Source organism: Pelodiscus sinensis, chromosome 10, assembly GCF_049634645.1.
Source record: "Pelodiscus sinensis isolate JC-2024 chromosome 10, ASM4963464v1, whole genome shotgun sequence".
NCBI classification, from domain to species: domain Eukaryota; kingdom Metazoa; phylum Chordata; order Testudines; family Trionychidae; genus Pelodiscus; species Pelodiscus sinensis.
Window position 1 is genome coordinate 30366965 of NC_134720.1, and position 17851 is coordinate 30384815.

General features: G+C 50.9%; 1 protein-coding gene across 10 annotated transcripts in view; it reads left to right on the forward strand.

Moving 5' to 3' along the window:
* LEKR1 (leucine, glutamate and lysine rich 1) overlaps window positions 1-17851 on the forward strand; it is a 144222-nt gene that overhangs the window by 87185 nt on the left and 39186 nt on the right. For all 10 annotated transcript variants that reach the window (XM_075937768.1, XM_006123470.4, XM_075937767.1 and 7 more), the window contains one exon: window positions 3840-3921. In XM_075937768.1, the coding sequence (XP_075793883.1) occupies window positions 3840-3921 (82 nt within the window). The remainder of the gene's footprint in view (window positions 1-3839; window positions 3922-17851) is intronic.

Genomic DNA, 17851 nt, shown 5'->3' on the forward strand with positions numbered 1-17851 from the left:
AGATCTCCCATTTGAGGGCCCAAAACTTTTTGTGGAGTACACCGATACTTTGTTGCACTCCCTGAAAGATTCCACAGCCACTCTTCGCACGCTGGGCAACCAGGTTCCTGTGCAGAAATGTAAACAAAATAAGGGCTATATTCAGAGCTACCGACCTGCCTTTTTCAACCACAAAGGCAGTATGACAGAGAAAGCGCCAGCGCCAGAACAGAAGGTGACAATCTGCCGGCCAGCCCATCACGTCCCAGCCGTCTAATAATGGACAAACGGTTTGAAGCTCAGGTCGGGAGTCATCAAATTTGTCCCTCCCCTCCTGTCCTTCATGGCACTCCAATATCCACACAATGCCTATCACCGTTCTATCACCACTGCTGCCTCATAACATCCGATAAGTGGGTGTTGGACATCGTAAAGAACAGGTACTGCATACCGTTCCTGTCCATTCCAAAACCACAACCACCCACCTAATCCCTCTTCAGGGACCCATCTCATGAGTCTATGCTATGCCAAGAAATCAACCACTTGCTCTCCATCGAAGCAGTGGAACACATTCCCCACCAGTACTGCAATACTGGCTTTTATTCCCGGTATTTCTTCACGGAAAAGAAGCCAGGGGGATGGAGGCCAGTCTTAGATCTCAGAGGCCTCAAAGGCATGTCCTTTTCCAATGCTTCCACATGGTTACCCTCTCCACCATTATTCCCTCCTTCAACAAAGACAACTGGTTGGTGACTCTGCATATTTCCATGTGCCTATCCACCCTGCACACAGGAAATACTTCAGATTTACTGTGGGTAGACAAGACTTCCAGTACTTAGTACTCTCCTTTGGCCTCTCCACTGCACCAAGGGTATTCTCCAAGGTACTGGCAGTAGTTGCAGCTTATCTGCGCAGGCAGGGAGTGTCCATCTTCCCTTATCTGGACGACTGCCTTATAAAGGCCCACTCCCTCCAACAGACATAAGAATCAATCAATTCCACCATGAACTCTTTCGATCCCTAGGTCTCCAGGTAAACCTCTCAAAAAGTCAATTTGAACCAACCCAGATGCTAGAGTTTATAGGGGCTCAATTAGATTGCACCACTGCATGTCTGCCCCATCACAGATTCCTAGCTATATGGGAGCTTATCCAACTCCAATTCACAGCTCCCCAACTACCTGCCACAGCATGTCTCCAGCTTCTAGACCATATGGCAGCAGCCACTACTATAGCCCTCATGCCAGATTGCATATGAGACCACTACAACACTGGCTCAGCACAGTATACAGACCATGAGAAAACAGCCTCCGCAAGTTGGTCTCAGTGCCACTCACCATCAGGAAGTTGCTCCAGTGGTAGTTGAATGCCCAAAATGTGTGCACTGGGATCTCCTTCCACAAACAAGCTCCCTCCTTTATGATCACCACAGATGCATCCCAACTAGGCTGGGGAACCCACCTAGGCACCCTTACCACACAAGCCCTCTGGTCACCCGCAGAGACCACTCTGCATATCAATATCCTCGAGCTCCACGTAGTATTCTATGCCTGCCATCATTTCTGAGATCACATCTCCAATTCCACTGTGCAGATCTTTACAGACAACTAAGCTGCAATGTTCTGCATCAACAGGCAGGGAGGGGTCAGATCTTACCCCCTCTGCAAGGAAGCAGTCCATCTCTGGACCTGGTGCATTGCACACAACATAACCTTAATTGCCTCAAACTTTGCAGGCAAAGACAACACAACAGTGGACTCTCTCAGCAGGAACGTCTCCTCCAACCACGAGTGGGAAATAGATCCCACCATCTTGCACCAAATCTTCCAATGCTGGGTTTTTTCCCCAGATAGACCTATTTGCAACCCAGACCAACAAAAAATGTCTGCGGTACTACTCATGAGCGAGCATTGACTCATTTTCCCCAGGAGATGCATTCACAATCCACTGGGGCATAGCACTCCTCTGCTTTTCCAACAATACCTCTTCTCCATTGGGTGGTCAACAAGATCCAAATGGACATAGCCAATGTCATCCTCATAGCCCCAGACAGACCTGATATACTTACCTGCTCTAAATGTCATCCAAGTGACCATGGCATCTCCCTTTGCTCCCGCATCTCCTCAGCTAGCACTGCAGTCACCTCCATCATCCATACCTCCTCACTTTCCAGCTCCAGACATGCTTCCTCAGTGGCTCACTCCACTAGAATCACAAGGCACAAACCAAGTCCAAGAAATTCTTCTCAATAGCTGCAGAACATCTACTCAAAAAGCTTACTTGTACAAATGGTGATGCTTCTCTGACTGATCCCAAAGAAACAACCTTGATGTGGCTTCAGCTCCACTACTTGCAATCCTGCAATACATCATGGAGTTTAAGAACTTGGGCCTCTCCCTGAGCTCCCTTAAAGTCCATCTTGTTGCAATCACAGCTCTACACCAACCAATAGACAATATATCGGTGTTCACATACCCCTTAACTAAAAGGGGATAACATTTTGTTGAGAGAAAATGTTGAAATGAAGACAAACGTGGATAGTCTCTGATACACTTTACAATTTGAAGCATTTCATAATTATTCACCTGATTTCTGGACCAAATTATTATTATATAACCAACAGCAAAATTTGAGTTATTACATCTACAGTTGAAGCTTTTTTGCATTCCACATAATTGAACTGAATATATTGCCTTGTGGAAATAAAAAAAATCTAAAATTTAGTCAATTTACAGGTATTTTTTATTCAATTTCTTAATTCATTCCTTTGTGCTAGAACAGGAATAAAAATAAGTCTTTCTAAATTTGAATATCATAGAATCATAGAATACTAGTACTGGAAGGGACCTCAAAAGGTCAACAAGTGTAGTCCTTTGCCCTCATGGTAGGACCAAGCACCATCTTTATCATCCCTGATAAATGACTATTTAACTTGCTTTTGAATTAAAAGTAACACCTGTCTGTCGGAGCGAGGACTTTTTTGGAAGAGCCCTAGGTGTGCAGCACAGGGGAGAAGAACACCACTTTGCCTGACCAGGAACTTGAGCCCTGGCCCTCAGATTAAAAGTATGATGCTCTACCAACTGAGCTAGCCAGGCTCAGCAGGAATCTAAGGGTGTGTCTAGACTACTGAGTTTTGTCGACAAAACTATACCAGCGTCTACACTACCGCTGAGTTCTGTCGACATAACGTCGACAGAACTCAGCAGTTTTGTCGACGCTGGTATACCTCATTTTACGAGGCATAACACCTTCTGTCAACAGAGTTCTGTCGACAGAAGGTGTTATTGCCTGTAGGGTTGCGTCTAGACTACAGGGTTCTGTCGACAAAGCAGCTTGCTTTGTCAACAGAACTCAATGTGTCTGGACGCTCTTTGTCGACAGAAGTTTTGTCGACAGTTACTGTCGACAAAACTTCTGTCGACAAAACCCGGTAGTCTATACGTACCCTAGATGCTCTAATAAAATCTACGTTGTTTTTTATATGGAACCCAAGTATATATTATTTTCTGTTTATTAGCAATCACAAATCAACAAAAAAGTAATGAAATCTTCTTGAGGAAGGTAGATACTTTGCATTATTAATTACTGGGATTATTGGAAGCCCAATTATTAATTAAAATAAAGTTTATAATTAGAGACTATCAATGTCAATATCAGTTATCACAGTCAGTCAATTAATTTTACTGGGTTATTTGTTTTTTGCTTTGTTTTTGTTTTGTTCTCTAAAGAGCAGCTAGCTACCTAAGTGAAAGGCAAATATAACACACCATATTAGTAAATACCATAACATATCATAAAACAAATGATGGGGATACAAATACTGTACAGAAAAAAAACAGATATATTTTGTTGTTTCAGATTTAACAAATCAAGTGGAGACAATTGGACTCAAGTTTCAGGAAGCAACAGTTGAAATGGACCATTACAAAAAACTAATCATGTAAGATATTTTAATTTATTCATTTAAGACCTAATTTTGCTGACACTTTATATTCAAAGCTGCATTTCACCTCATGCTTAACTTTAAGCATATGAATAGTCCTGCTGAAGCCAATAGCTATTTTCAAATCATTCAGTCTCATCTCCATTCTGGTCCAGATGCAATGTTATTTATTAATATGAAGCTATACCCAATTGTTAGGCCTCCCAGCCTAAGCCTAATTAAAGATCAAATCAAATATAAAGATTACTGTAGCAAAAATGAAAAGAATGAACTTGTAGTATAAATAGATGTTTTAAATAAGCCAAGAATAAAAAATATCAAGAAGACGAGTAACAATTATGTAGATGTAAGAACTGGAAATTTTGAAGGTTTCTTGTTATGGTATTACTTCACCAATTAATAACTATGCTTAAACCTCATCGTTATATTTTAAAAGAAATATGTCATTTTCCTAAATTATACCCATATTACATTCAGATTTTAAAATTACATTTGGAAGAGGTATTTTCATGGTATAGTTAACTACATTTATTAAATGTTTTTTCATACTGAGAGCTTGCATTACTATTAAAATACTTTGTTGCTAAGCTTTCTAAATATTTGTAACTTGTTATGATTAGAATCTCTGAATATAGGAACTGAAAACTGTAACTACATACCATAAAGGAAACCTTGTTGAATTTTTCAGAAAGTCCATAAAATTATTATTGATAGAAGGTCTTAAGATTGACATTATTACTAGTTATCTCTGACTTTAAAATGTGAGGTGGTAATAGTTACTTTTATGAGTGTAAAATAATAATGTATTCAATGTGTTAATATTTTTCTATAGAACAGATTATTTTCTGTGGTTTGTAAGAAGTACAAATATATGTGCCAGAAATGGCTTTTTCCGAAAAAGGCATGTGTAGCTGCGGAAGTTGGAGTTCTGTTGAAAAAAGAGGCCTCTGGGAAATAACACAGATGCCCTGGTGGCCACTCTGTCCAAACTCATCAGAACTCTATAGTTCCTGTCTCCTGCCAGCTCTTAAAGCTACAGGCACCTGGGACAAGGCTTGCAGCAAGAAGCCGGCACTGGAAGTTGCACCTCACCATGCAGCTGACACTGCCACACTGCTCCTGAGCCATGGCCCACCCTCAACTCACCTGAAAGCCCACTGGCCCTCACAGGGAATGTGCACAGGGCTCCCAGAACCCAGCCAGGGGCACAAAAAGACGTGCTCCATCCTGGTCTGGGGTGGAGATCCTGCCTCTCCGGAATGTGTGGGGCAAAGAGGAGACCCTGCAGGATCTCCACATGCAGGAATGCTGACATATATGGCTGGATGGCCAAGGCTCTGGCAATGAGAGGCCACCACTCCAGGAGCCTTGAGCAGGTCCACAGCAAGGTGAAGGAGCTGCGGCAGGGGTATGCCAGGACAAGGGAGTGCAGCTCTCACTCTGGGCAGGACCCCCTCTTCTACCCCTATTACAATGTGCTCCACTGCATCCTGGGGGGTGGTCCAGCCCCTTCCCCATACGCAGTCATCAACTCAGGGCTGGAGACACTCGTCATTGCCCACCCAGGGCTCCCAGGCCAAGAGGAAGAGGAGGACGACGATAAGCTGGAGGAGGAGATGGTCAGCATTGTCACCCTCACCCTGGAGCCAATACGCCAGGGCCTGGATGTCTCCCAGGCAGCCTCCGTGGCCGGAGAGGGATAATCAGGTGAGTGCTCTTAGTTTTTCATGCACACAGGGTGGGGGAGGCGGGTGCTGAGGAACGATCGTTGCTCAGCCTTCTCGGCCTGGCCCTTGCACTGCAGTCCGTGCATGTGGAAGCACGTGCAGTGCCAGTCTGCACCATGCAGTCCCACAAGGCAGCCCGGGAGCACCCCTGGGCTCCTGCTCACAGGCTTTGGGGAGGCCACGCACATGTCTGACCCCAGAGGGGGACACCCTTCCACCACCAGCCACCACTGGAAGGAGGTTGGGGATGAGGGCACACACATGCCCACAAACACACTCTGTAGTGCTGCACATGGGCATGCCTGTACATTCGAGGCACCACCCACTCCCGGAAACAGTGCTGCAAGGTGCAGGTGTGTGTGCAGCCCTTGTGGAAGGCCAGGCTGCTCCAGGCCCCTCTCCCACCCATGGGATCCTGCTGTGTCCGGACACTTCCCTTGCCTGCTGTCCAGTCTACCCATGGTCTTGCTCCCAGGACATCACCATCCTGTGTCTCGAGGACTGTAGCTCGCAGCTCACAGAGAAGGGGCAAGGGCTCAAGGACAGTGTCTTCATGGATGATTGACCACTTCTCCCTCTGTATCCTCCACAGAAGGACCAGCCATGACTAAGGGGTGATCACCACCAGCTGAGGCAGTCACCTGTCCCGGGGAAACAGCAAGTGCTGGAGGGTCCAGGAAGACCTCATGAGGGAGAACGTCAGTGTCCTCTGGGACATACAGCAGACCCTGGCCCAGAAGGTCTGGGATGACGCCCAGTGGTGGACCCAAATGTGGGCTCAGCTGGTGCAATAGGGCCAAAACGTGTGCCACCATACAGGAGATGATGGCCTACCTGGCTCCTGCTCCTACTCTCCCCCTGCCATGCCTATGCCCCCTCTCCTGCCATGCCAGCCGCTGCTCCTCCCCCCACCATGCCTGACCCTGCTCCAGCCCCCCCTCCTGTCTATCCTCCTGTTGTCCCTGGCCCCCCATGTTGCTGAGGTCCCTGGACCTAAGGCGGAATTTCCAGCTGTACCACTCCCAGCCCCAGCTCTGAGCCCCTTATCATCCTCTCCCTATCTAGGTTCTGAGCTCCCCTCTTCCCTCCCTCTATCCAGGTTCTCAGCCCCCCCCCCCCCCTTCCCAATTACTTTTATTGAAAAACAAAATACAAAGTTATGTTTTGAAAACAAACCCATTGTTTTTATAGGGAAGGGGAGAAGGGAGAGTTATTGAGGGAAAGGCATGGGGGGAAGGCACAGGTCCCTAGTGGGGAGGCCCTGGGGAGAGATATTGGGATCCTAGAGAAACTCTCCCTCAGGGCCTCCCAAATGAGCACCCCCACCTGATAGGCCTGGTGGATAGCAGCTGTGTGCGGCTGCTCAAAGGCCCTTCCCTCCCTGCTGGCATCTGCTCCCCACCCTGGAATAGGCCCTCTTCCTTTCTACAATGTTGTGGAGAACACAACACCTAGAGACCACCTCAGAGATGATGTGCTCCGCCACATCGAGGTGGGTTAGGAGGCACCTGCATCGCACCTTCAAGCACCCAAAGGCGCATTCCACCTGCATGCGGGCCCTGCCCAGATGGGCATTGAAGTGGTCCCTGCTGGGGTCCGGGTAGCTGGTGTATGGCTTCATGAGCCATGGCATGAGGGGATAGGCTGCATCCTCCAGGATGCACAGTGGCATTTGAACGTCCCCAGCCCAAAAGTCACACTGGAGAAGAATGTGCCAGCCTCCAGCTTGTGGTAGAGACTGGAATTTCTGAAAATGCAGGTGTTTGCGCCCTTCCCGACCACCTGATGAAAATGGCCATGAATTGTCCACGCTGGTCAACCAGGGCCTGCAGCACCATTGAGAAATGGCCTTTGTGGGTAATGTGCTGCGTGGCTTGATGTTCTGGTACTCAGCTGGGGATATGGGTTCGATCTATAGCTCCTGTGCAGTTGGGGAATCCCAGGGCACCAAATGGGGCCATGATGGAGTCCAGGTCTCCCAGACGGATGACTCTGCGCAGCAGGATGGCATTGATGGCCCTCACCACCTACAGAAGGAAACATAGAAACACACAAAACAGAGAATCAAAGGGGGTGGATGAGCCCTTGGGAGGTCCCTGAGTCCCTCCCTATCCCTTCCCCCCTCCCCCTGCCCCAGGAGCCACTCCCTATAAGGCCATCTCCACTGCAGGCTGTGAGAGAATGGGATTGCAGAAACACCCGCCCCCTGGGGACAGGGATTCTTGCCCACCCCCCGCACCACCTTTTCCCTAGGGTACCCCTTTCTAGTACTCCCTTCCCCCCGTCAGGAACTACAGCCTCCTTGTCTCTATGAGGAGGGCCATGATGGTGGACTTTCCCATACCAAACTGGTTGCCCACAGACCTGTAGTTGTCTGGGGTGGTGAGTTTTCACATGGCGATGGTGATCCGCTTCTCCAGGGGAGTGGCAGGTCGCATCTGGGTGTCCTGTCGATGAAGGGCATGAGTGAGTCAGGCACACAGCTCCATGAAGGTGGCCTTCCTCATCCTGAAGTTTTGCAGCCACTACTGGTCGTCCCAGTGTTCTATGACCAGCCGATCCCACCAGTCGGAACTGGCGTCCAGCCTCCAAAACCATTTTTCACCTTGGGGTGTGGTTACAAGGGCCTTGCTCCCCCACACAGGAAGAGGGTCTCGATGATGAGCTTGGTATTGAGCTCCTGCAGGACCATGAAGGCAGCCTACAGAAACTGCTGCAGAAACTGCAGCATGGCAGTGTGGGGCCATCGCATGCCCAGAGGCAGCTCCGGCTCCATGACAAGGAGTGTGCTGTGGTGTCCAAAAGCTGGGCTACCAGAGCACACGCTGCAAATGATTTGCTGTTCCTCAGAGAGGTAGGCAAGCAAGCAAGCAAGCAGCAGAAGCTGAGAAGCAGATGTCCAGGGGGTCCCTTTAAGCACTCATCTCCGCTAGCCTTAGGCAACAGCACCTGGAAGCAACTGCTGACCTAATGCCCTGCTGGTTCTGGGTGGCCTTAAATGCAAGATAGCATCCAATCAGTGTCGACACTATCTTTTGAAATAGCACATCGCTTTTTCATTGCCCTTTTGCTGTGTGGAAGCTCTCTTTGGAAATATGCTTTTCCAGAAGATCGCTTCTGGAAAAGCTTATTCTGAAAGAAGCTTGTAGTCTAGACATAGCCTCGCTCTCTCTTTCTCACACACACACACAGTATATAGACAACTAAAAATTTCTTAATGAATATTCATTATTTTGTATTGATTCTAAATCAATATGCAGTTGATGACATATTAAAGGGACTTTTCTATAGTTCACAGGGTGTCTAAAACATGTAGGGTATGTCTACACTACAGCGCTAATTCAAACTAACTTAGTTCGAATTAGTTAATTTGAACTAAGCTAATTTGAACGAACGCATCCAGACTAAAAAACTAGTTTGAATTAGCGTTTTGCTAATTCGAACTAGCATGTCCACGTTAAGTGGACCCTGAACCGGGGTTAAGGATGGACGGAAGCAGTGCCGGCAGGGCATCAGATGAGGACTTAGAGCGTGGAGCTGCTGCCTCAGGCTAGCCGAGGGCTGTGCTTAAAGGGACCCGACCCCCACCCCAGACAGACAGTTCTCAGGGGTGCCCCGCTTGCAAAGCAGTCCTGGCTTGGAGTGCCCTGAGTGCCCACACTGGGCACATCACAGCACTCGGCCATCAGACTGGCTGCAGTTGCCACAGGCTGCCATCTGAGGAGAGAGGGCAGTCGGGGGGCTGCAGGAGAGCTTCCACCCCCAGAAGCCCGCAGAGCCAGCCCAGTCCTCCCCATCGGGGGCTCGTACCCTATTCCTCCCTCACCTCCTTCCACTTACCCTTCCCTAGCCCCCCTTCCTGATGTACAAAATAAAGAAAACGTGTGGTCAAAAATAGAATCTCTCTTTCTTGAACAAAACTCGGGGAGACTGGGAAAAGGAGGTGGGAGAGGGGAAGAGAGAGGGTGGGAGAGGGGAGGGCAACTAAAATGATCAGAGGTTTGGAACAGGTCCCATATGAAGAGAGGCTAAAAAGACTGGGACTTCTCAGCTTAGAAAAGAGGAGACTGAGGGGGGATAGGGTAGAGGTCTATAAAAGCAGGAGTGGGGTGGAGAGGGTGCATAAAGAAAAGTTCTTCATTAGTTCCCATAATAGAAGGACTAGAGGACACCAAAGGAAAGGAATGGGTGGTAGGCTTCAAACTAATAAGCGAAAGTTCTTCTTCACAAAGCAAATAGTCAACCTGTGGAACTCCTTGCTGCAGGAGGCTGTGAAGGCTAGAACTAGAACAGAGTTTAAAGAGAAGTGAGATAAAGTGATGGAGGTTGGGTCCATGGATTGGTATTAGCCAGAGGGTAGGAGTGGTGTCCCTGCCCAAAGTTTGTGGAAGGCTGGAGAGGGATGGCACGAGACAAATGGCTTGATCACTGTCTTCAGTCCATCCCCTCCAGGGTCCCTAGGGTTGGCCGCTGTCGGCAGACAGGCTACTGGGCTAGATGGACCTTTGGTCTGACCTAGTACGGCCATTGTAAGCTCAGGGCTCAGGGTTGGGGGTCTCAGTGGACCCCCTTGATTTTCATGCACACCTGCTCCTGGGTGGCCAGGCTGGCAGCTCTCCTGCCCTAGACGGCCACTTTCCTGTGCCTACTGCGGAGGTCGTGGAGGAGGTCCAAAATGTCCGCCCTAGACCAGGCGGGTGCCCGCCTCTTGTGGTCCCGGGCAAGCTCCCGGGAGCCTCCAGTCTGGTCCTGGGAAGAGGTGGAGGGCTGGGGGGCATCGGGTGGCTGGCTCGAGCCGTGCCAGGTGCAGGGTCTGCTAGCTAGGTGCTGGCAGGCTTGCACCTGGCACGGGCACCATAGCCAGCCCGTGCCCCTTTAAGGAGTCCGGGGCCGGGTGGGGGGCAATAGGGTTTCCCTGGTGTTGGCCAGAGTGGCCACCAGGGAAAGCTGGGGAGGGCTAGCCTCCCACTAGTTCGAATTAAGTGGCTACACAGCCCTTAATTCGAACTAGTAAGTTCGAACTAGGCTTAGTTCTCGTGGAATGAGGTTTACCTAGTTCGAACTAAGCGCTCTGCTAGTTCGAATTAAGTTCGAACTAGCGGAGCGCTAGTGTAACGCCTATCAAAGTTAATTCGAACTAACATCCGTTAGTTCGAATTAACTTTGTAGTGTAGACATACCCGTAGATACTATAAAAAATATAATCAATAATTAGGTTATGTAGTATGTACTGTGTAGTAATGTGAACTGAAGAAAAAGAGCTGGATGAAATTTTCTGGTGATACCCCTAAAGTCATCTTCTGAATGTCATTAACTTGCAATTAAATGAGTTTTTAGAGTCAATGGCGAGGGACAATGCAGTCTTTTTTTATGCTTTACAAATTACTACACTTTTATGACTGGATTGGGCTGTGAGGAAAGTGCAGGGGTTGGGATGAAGGGGGCACTACCGAACATACATTTGGGCAAAGGGGGAACAATGCAGGTTTAGTAGTAAAGGCTGTACGGGTTGGCAGTGCAGGGGTTGGGCAGCCCATGGATGCAGGAATGGTGGGAGCAAGGCTTGGAAGGAGTGAGACTGGGTGCCAAGCTGGGTGGTTTTCAGGCTGTGTGTGTGTGTGTGTGTGTGTGTGTGTGTGTGTGTGTGTGTGTGGAGGGTCTGGCACACAAAACAAAACTCACTCTGGTCTCAGATGGAAAATCTTAGAGGGAAAACTGGTCAGGTCCCAAGGGTGCCAGAATAGAGGTTCAACCTGTATAATCTTTCTATGGAGTTCAGTGGGCCTTGATCAAGCCATGGATGAGCTAGTCAGACCATCTTGAACTAGTTTAAATCAAACTTATTATTATCTTCTATCATAATATAGTCTATATATGCCATATTTTATAGAAGAACTATTTCAGGAATAAAACAACAAATCGTCTGGTAGCACTTTATAGACTAAAAAAACATGTAGATGGTATCATGAGCTTTCGTGGGCACAGCCTACTTTTTCAGATGTCCAGAGTTATGAGTTTAGGATGTACAGACCCAAAATAAATAGGGGAGGGGAAAATAGGGAAGGGGGTGGGAGACAAGGGATGCAAATATGTTACAAAGGCGTAGGAAGTTCTTATCTGCTTCATTTTAACTACCCAATCTTCAGATAGTGATAGAAATGTAGCCGTGTTAGTCTGGTGTAGCTGAAACAAAAAACAGGACTATGTAGCACTTTAAAGACTAACAAGATGGTTTATTAGGTGATGAGCTTTCATGGGCCAGACCCACTTCCTCAGATCAAATAGTGGAAGAAAATTGGTATATATGGTTGTGACAATTTTCTTCCACTATTTGATCTGAGGAAGTGGGTCTGGCCCACCTAATAAACCATCTTTTTAGTCTTTAAAGTGCTACATAGTCCTGTTTTCTGTTTCAATCTTCAGATACTTACTGATTCCCTGGGAGACAGGGAGCTAGAGGGAATCAGTAAGTATCTGAAGATTGTGTAGTTAAAACGATGCAGATAAGAACTTCCTGAGCCTCTGTAACATATTTGCATCCCTTGTCTCCCACCCGCCTTCCCTATTTTCCCTTCCCCTCCTCCCCTTCCCCTCTCCTATTTATTTTGGGTCCGTACATCCTAAACTCTTAACTCTGGTCATCTGAAGAAGTGGGCTGTGCCCACGAAAGCTCATAATACCATCTACCTGTTTTGTTAGTCTATAAAGTGCTACCAGACCATTTGTACTGGTACTATTTCTACTGTGAATCCAATTATACACTGTTCAGAGGGAGTTCATGAAAACATCTAACAGTCACCTAAAATAGCTTTTTCTGTGACATAAGTACCAGAGTTTTAATTATTTTATGTTGGGATAAGAAATTATTCCATGGTCCTTTTGGGAAGCTGGAAATTTCCCTTTTCTAAAGGAAATAATGTTCTCATTTCTCAATGTAAGGGGTTGAAGTAATGGAACTTACAACTGTAGTATTTCTAAGTATAGAAAAGATGTTAATGGTCCAAGCCTGAATCTTGCTATAATGTTAGGGAGAATTTTTATATGCCTGAGAGGAGAAAGACATGCTTCTCTGACAGGTATACATGTGTTTTTAACTGGCAGTTGTTTGGAGCTACTCAGAAGTTTGGAAAGATACACTAAGATCAGGGAAGGCTGATTAATGGACAGGCAAAGATGAGATTAGACTTTCAGAGGTGCATGACAAATCCATGAATTATGTGGCTCTGCAGTTTACCAGATGGATAGCATCTCCATACAAGTGGCACATGTACACATGTGTGTAAAATGTTACAGAGACATAGGAAATTGCATCTTGAGAATTGTGTTGAGAATTGAACCTTGGCTATGTATACACCAGAAGTCTCATGGGGTATGTCTACACTACAAAGTTAGTTCGAACTAACAGACGTTAGTTCGAACTAAATTTCATAGGCGCTACACTAGCGCTCTGTTAGTTCGAACTTAATTCGAACTAACGGAGCGCTTAGTTCGAACTAGGTAAACCTCATTTTACGAGGATTAAGCCTAGTTCGAACTAGCTAGTTCGAATTAAGGGCTGTGTAGACCCTTAATTCGAACTAGTGGGAGGCTAGCCCTTCCCAGCTTGCCCTGGTGGCCACTCTGGCCAACATCAGGCAAACTTGTCTGCCCCCCTCCCGGCCCCGGAGCCCTTAAAGGGCCACGGGCTGGCTACACAGTTTGTGCCAGTTGCAAGGCTGCCAGCACCCAGCCAGCAGACCCTGCACCTGCCACAAAATGAGCCAGCCACCCGATGCCACCCAGCCCTCTACTGCTCCCCAGGACCAGCCTGGTGGCTCCCAGGAGCCTGCCCAGGGACGCAAGAGGTGGGCACCCGCTTGGTCAAGTGCGGAGATCGTGGACCTCATCCAGGTTTGGGGGGAAGCCTCCAATGGCCACGATCTCCGCACTAGCCACAGGAACGCAGCCGTCTACAGCTGCATGGCTGCCAGCCTGGCCGCCAGGGGCCACCAGCGCAGCCGGGAGCAGGTGCGCTGCAAGATCAAAGACCTGCGGCAGTCCTACTCCCGGGCCTGCCTGCCAGGGGCCGACCCGGAGGCCTGCCCCCACTTCCAGGCTCTGGACTGCCTCCTGGGGGCTCATGTCGGCCCTGCCCCCCGGGACGTGATAGACCCCGGGGCAGAGGGACCGCTCCAGAAGACGGAGGACGAGGAGGAGGGCTCCGAGAGCCAGGAGCCTGCCGGCAGCCTGCCCAGGACCTGGGACCCCCGAGGCACCCCAGAGAGCCGCTCGCCTGTGTCGTCCGAGGCCGGAGAGGTGTCCACCTGTGAGTACCATCGTGCTCCCCTTATGTGTACGGAGGGCTGGGGCGAGAGGGAGCCCCGGGACCGTGTGCCTGGGACTTGCCCACCACGGAGCAGCAGCTGGGGATCCTGCAGGGGCCCTGGCCTTGCAGAAGGGAGCTGGGTTTCACATACCTGGGCCCCTGGGGTAATTTACCGCTGGTCTTGTTGCACCACAGCCGCAGCACCTGGGCCTGCAGGGCGCACCACCCCGCCTGCAGCAGCTGCCCGTGCCCGGGCAAGCAGGAGAGCCAGGAACCAGGAGGACTACCAGAGGCGGCACCTCCAGTTCCTGGAGTAACAGCTCCGTCTCCAGGACCACTGGGTCCAGGAGGACCTGAGGCTGCGCCGGAGGAGTTTGGAGGCCCTGGAGGAGCAGGGCCGTGCCCTGCGAGGCCACCTCCAGAGCCTGCTCGACCGCTTCCCAATTCCTCCTGCTCCTGCTCCCCCTCCTGCTTCCCCTGCTGCTCCCCCTGCTCCCCTTCCTGCTCCCGCTCCTGCTTCCTCCACACCCCCCATCCCTCCTGCCCCACCCTCCACAACCATTCCCCACCGACGCCCCCGGACCCGCAGTGTTGCGAGACGGGAGAGGCAGCCGGACTCCCACCCCTGAGCTTTCCTTTCCCTTCCTCCCTTCCCTCCCCTTCCAGCTCCCTCGTCCCAGGTTTCCCCCTCCCCTCTCCCACCCTCATTCCTCCCTCCCCCCACCCCAGTTATGTGAAATAAACAGACGTTTTTGTTTGAAAAATAGGTGTCTTTATTTGACAGTAGGTAGGGAGGGGAAAGGGGAAGGGGGGTAGGGTGGAAGAAGGCCCCAGTGGGGCATGCAAGGGAGAGGTCAGTCCTCCTCCTCCACCTGGAAGCTCTCCCGCAGGGCTTCCCGGATCTGGACGGCCCCCCGCTGGGCTTCCCGGATGACGGCGGTGCGGGGCTGACCGTAGTGTCCAGCCATGCGGTCAGCCTCAGCCATCCAGGCTGGCAGGAAAGCCTCCCCTTTCGCTAACACAAATTGTGGAGCACACAACATGCTGCCACCACGGGAGGGATGTTGTGCTCGGCCAGGTCCAGACGGGTGAGGAGGCATCGAAAGCGGGCTTTCAGTCGCCCGAAGGCCCCCTCCACCACGATGTGGGCCCTGGTCAGCCTGGTATTGAAGGCCTGGCGGGAGGGATTGAGGTGCCCCGTGTAGGGCTTCATCAGCCACGGCTGCAGTGGGTAGGTGGTATCCCTCACCAGGCACATGGGCATGTCCACGTCCCCGACCCTGATGTGGCGGTCGGGGAAGAAGGTCCCGTCCTGCAGCCGCTGGCACACGGAGGAGTTGCGGTACACCCGGGCGTCGTGTGCTTTGCCGGACCAGCCCACATTAATGTCCGTGAACTGTCCCCGGTGGTCACACATGGCCTGCAGGATCACGGAGAAGTACCCCTTGCGGTTCACATAACGGGAGGGGGCCGGTGCACGGATGGGGATGTGCGTCCCGTCGATGGCCCCCCCGCAGTTGGGGAAGCCGAGGGCGCCGAATCCCCGGATGACGGCGTCCGGGTCGGGGAGGCGGACCACCCTGCGGAGCAGCACCCGGTTGATGGCCTTGACCACCTGCGGAGAGAGACACAGCAAAGCGGCAATCAGTGGGGCGCCCGGGTGGCTGGGAGCGTTCGTGCTCTGGCAGTGCCCCGCGCCCCACTCCCGGAAGCAACCCCCCTGGCGGCGTGTAGTACGACCGGGACAGACTGATCCCTCCGGTGCGGGGCGCGTTCGCCTCTTCCCGTCCCCCCTTTGTCCCTGGGGCGGCACATCCCCTCCTCGCAGCCTCCCTCCCCCTCCGGCGCAGTGGCCGGCGAGTGCCGTACCTGCATGAGCACCACTCCGACGGTGGATCTCCCCACGCCAAACTGGTTCCCGACGGATCGGTAGCTGTCTAGCGTGGAGAGCTTCCAGAGGGCGATGGCCACCCGCTTCTGGAGGGGGATGGCGGGCCTCATGCGAGTGTCCCTTCTGCGCAGGGCAGGGGCGAGCCACTCGCAGAGCTCCAGGAAGGTGTCCCTCCTCATCCTGAAGTTCTGGGTCCACTGTCGGTCCTCCCAGCGCTCCAGGACGATGCGGTCCCACCAGTCGGTGCTGGTGTCAAGACGCCAGACGTGGTAGGGCACGCCGGTGCCGGGGCGCCGCCGCGGCTCCTCCACGGCCCCCAGGGCGGCCAGGCGGAGAGGCAGGGGGCTGACGTGCACCAGGAGGTGCCAGGCAGCCTCGAGCCATTGGTGGCAGGCTTGCAGCAGCAAGTCCAGAAAGTGCACCAGTAGGTGCTGGGCGAGCTCTGGCTCCATGTTGCCACCTGCGGCGGCATCCCCGAAGGGAAGCACCGACACAGATGGGCACAGAGACCAACGCTTTGCTGTCCCTCGGCGAGGTTGGCAAGGAAGCAGGAAAAGCTGAGAACCGGCTGTCCGGGGGGGTCCCTTTAAGCACGAGCCTCAGATAGCCTCAGACAGCAGCCACACAAAGCAACTACTGACCTGATGCCCTGCCAGAACCAGTTTCAGCCGCCCTTAAATGTCCCCCTGCGTCCAATCAGTGTGGACGCGCTAGTTCGAATTAGCAAAACGCTAATTCGAACTAGTTTTTAGTTCTAGACGCATTAATTCGAATTAGCTTAGTTCGAATTAACTAATTCGAACTAAGTTAGTTCGAATTAGCGCTGTAGTGTAGACATACCCGTGCTCAGTTTACCTGAGGGCCAATGCCAGTTCTCAAATCCTCCTAGTGAGCCAGCAGGCACCCCCTTCTAGTAGGGTTCCAGGGAAAGAAGTTTCACCACATTACCCTCCCCACACATCTTCTGGCTCTCCCTGCTAGCCTGTGCGCTCCTTCCTCCCCCATGCATCCCTTGGCCCCGCCTGCTGCACCCAGGCAATTTAAAACCAGCTTGGATGTCCCTAGTATGACCATCAGAAGCTCAATGAGCAGCTTCTGGATGCTGGCACGTCCCTGTGGCCTGGGGGAGGTGTGTGCAGAGCTGTCCTATCCATAGGATGGCTCATCACAGCTGCCCCTGACCATGCACTTTGGGGAGCTCCACAGCAGCCACCCAACTGTCCTATGGTTCCCCATACTCATGTTAGCCGGTAGGCCTTTGTGTTGGCTGGGGCCAACAGCAAGGGTGGGCTCCCCTCCCCTACACTCACCACAGCAGCAAGAGCCATGGGGAAGCAGAGCTACACAGTAGCTTGCTCCACTCCACTGCCATCTCCCAAGCCAGCCTGCATGGGGGCTGGGGTGCTCTGCTTCCCACCGCTGCAGTGTCTACAAGCTGATACAGAGGCAGCAGCATGGAGTGGCAGGGTGCTCCTCAGAAGTGAGGCTGGAGCTCCCTGGCTGCCAGAGCCACTGATGGGGCCTATAGAATAGTCAACTAACCGATAAGAATTCATGAGGTTATTCGACTAGTCAGTTAACCGTTATTTAACATCCCTAGTATGACCAAGTTTCCCATTGTTCTGTAAAGTTTGTTTATAACCACCAGTCCTGGCTCTCTGTTCTGTGCTCTTAATTAGTTCTAACTTACCCCTAAATATCTTCTAAGAGCCCAGTAAGCAGTGGAAGAGTTGGCAATGCTGCTAGAGTATATTCACCTCCCGTGATCTGCAAATTCTCTGGTTCGTCATCAGTCAGGTCCCGAGGGTGCTGGACTAGAGAATTTCAACCTGCTCTATTAGAAGACCTTCTGTAAACCTTATGGCTGCGTCTACACTGGCATGATTTTGCGCAAATACTTTTAACGGAAGAGTTTTTCTGTTAAAAGTATTTGTGCAGGAGAGCATCTATACTAGCATGTGCCTTTGTGCAAAAGATTTGCTTTTGCGCAAAAGCATCCGTGCT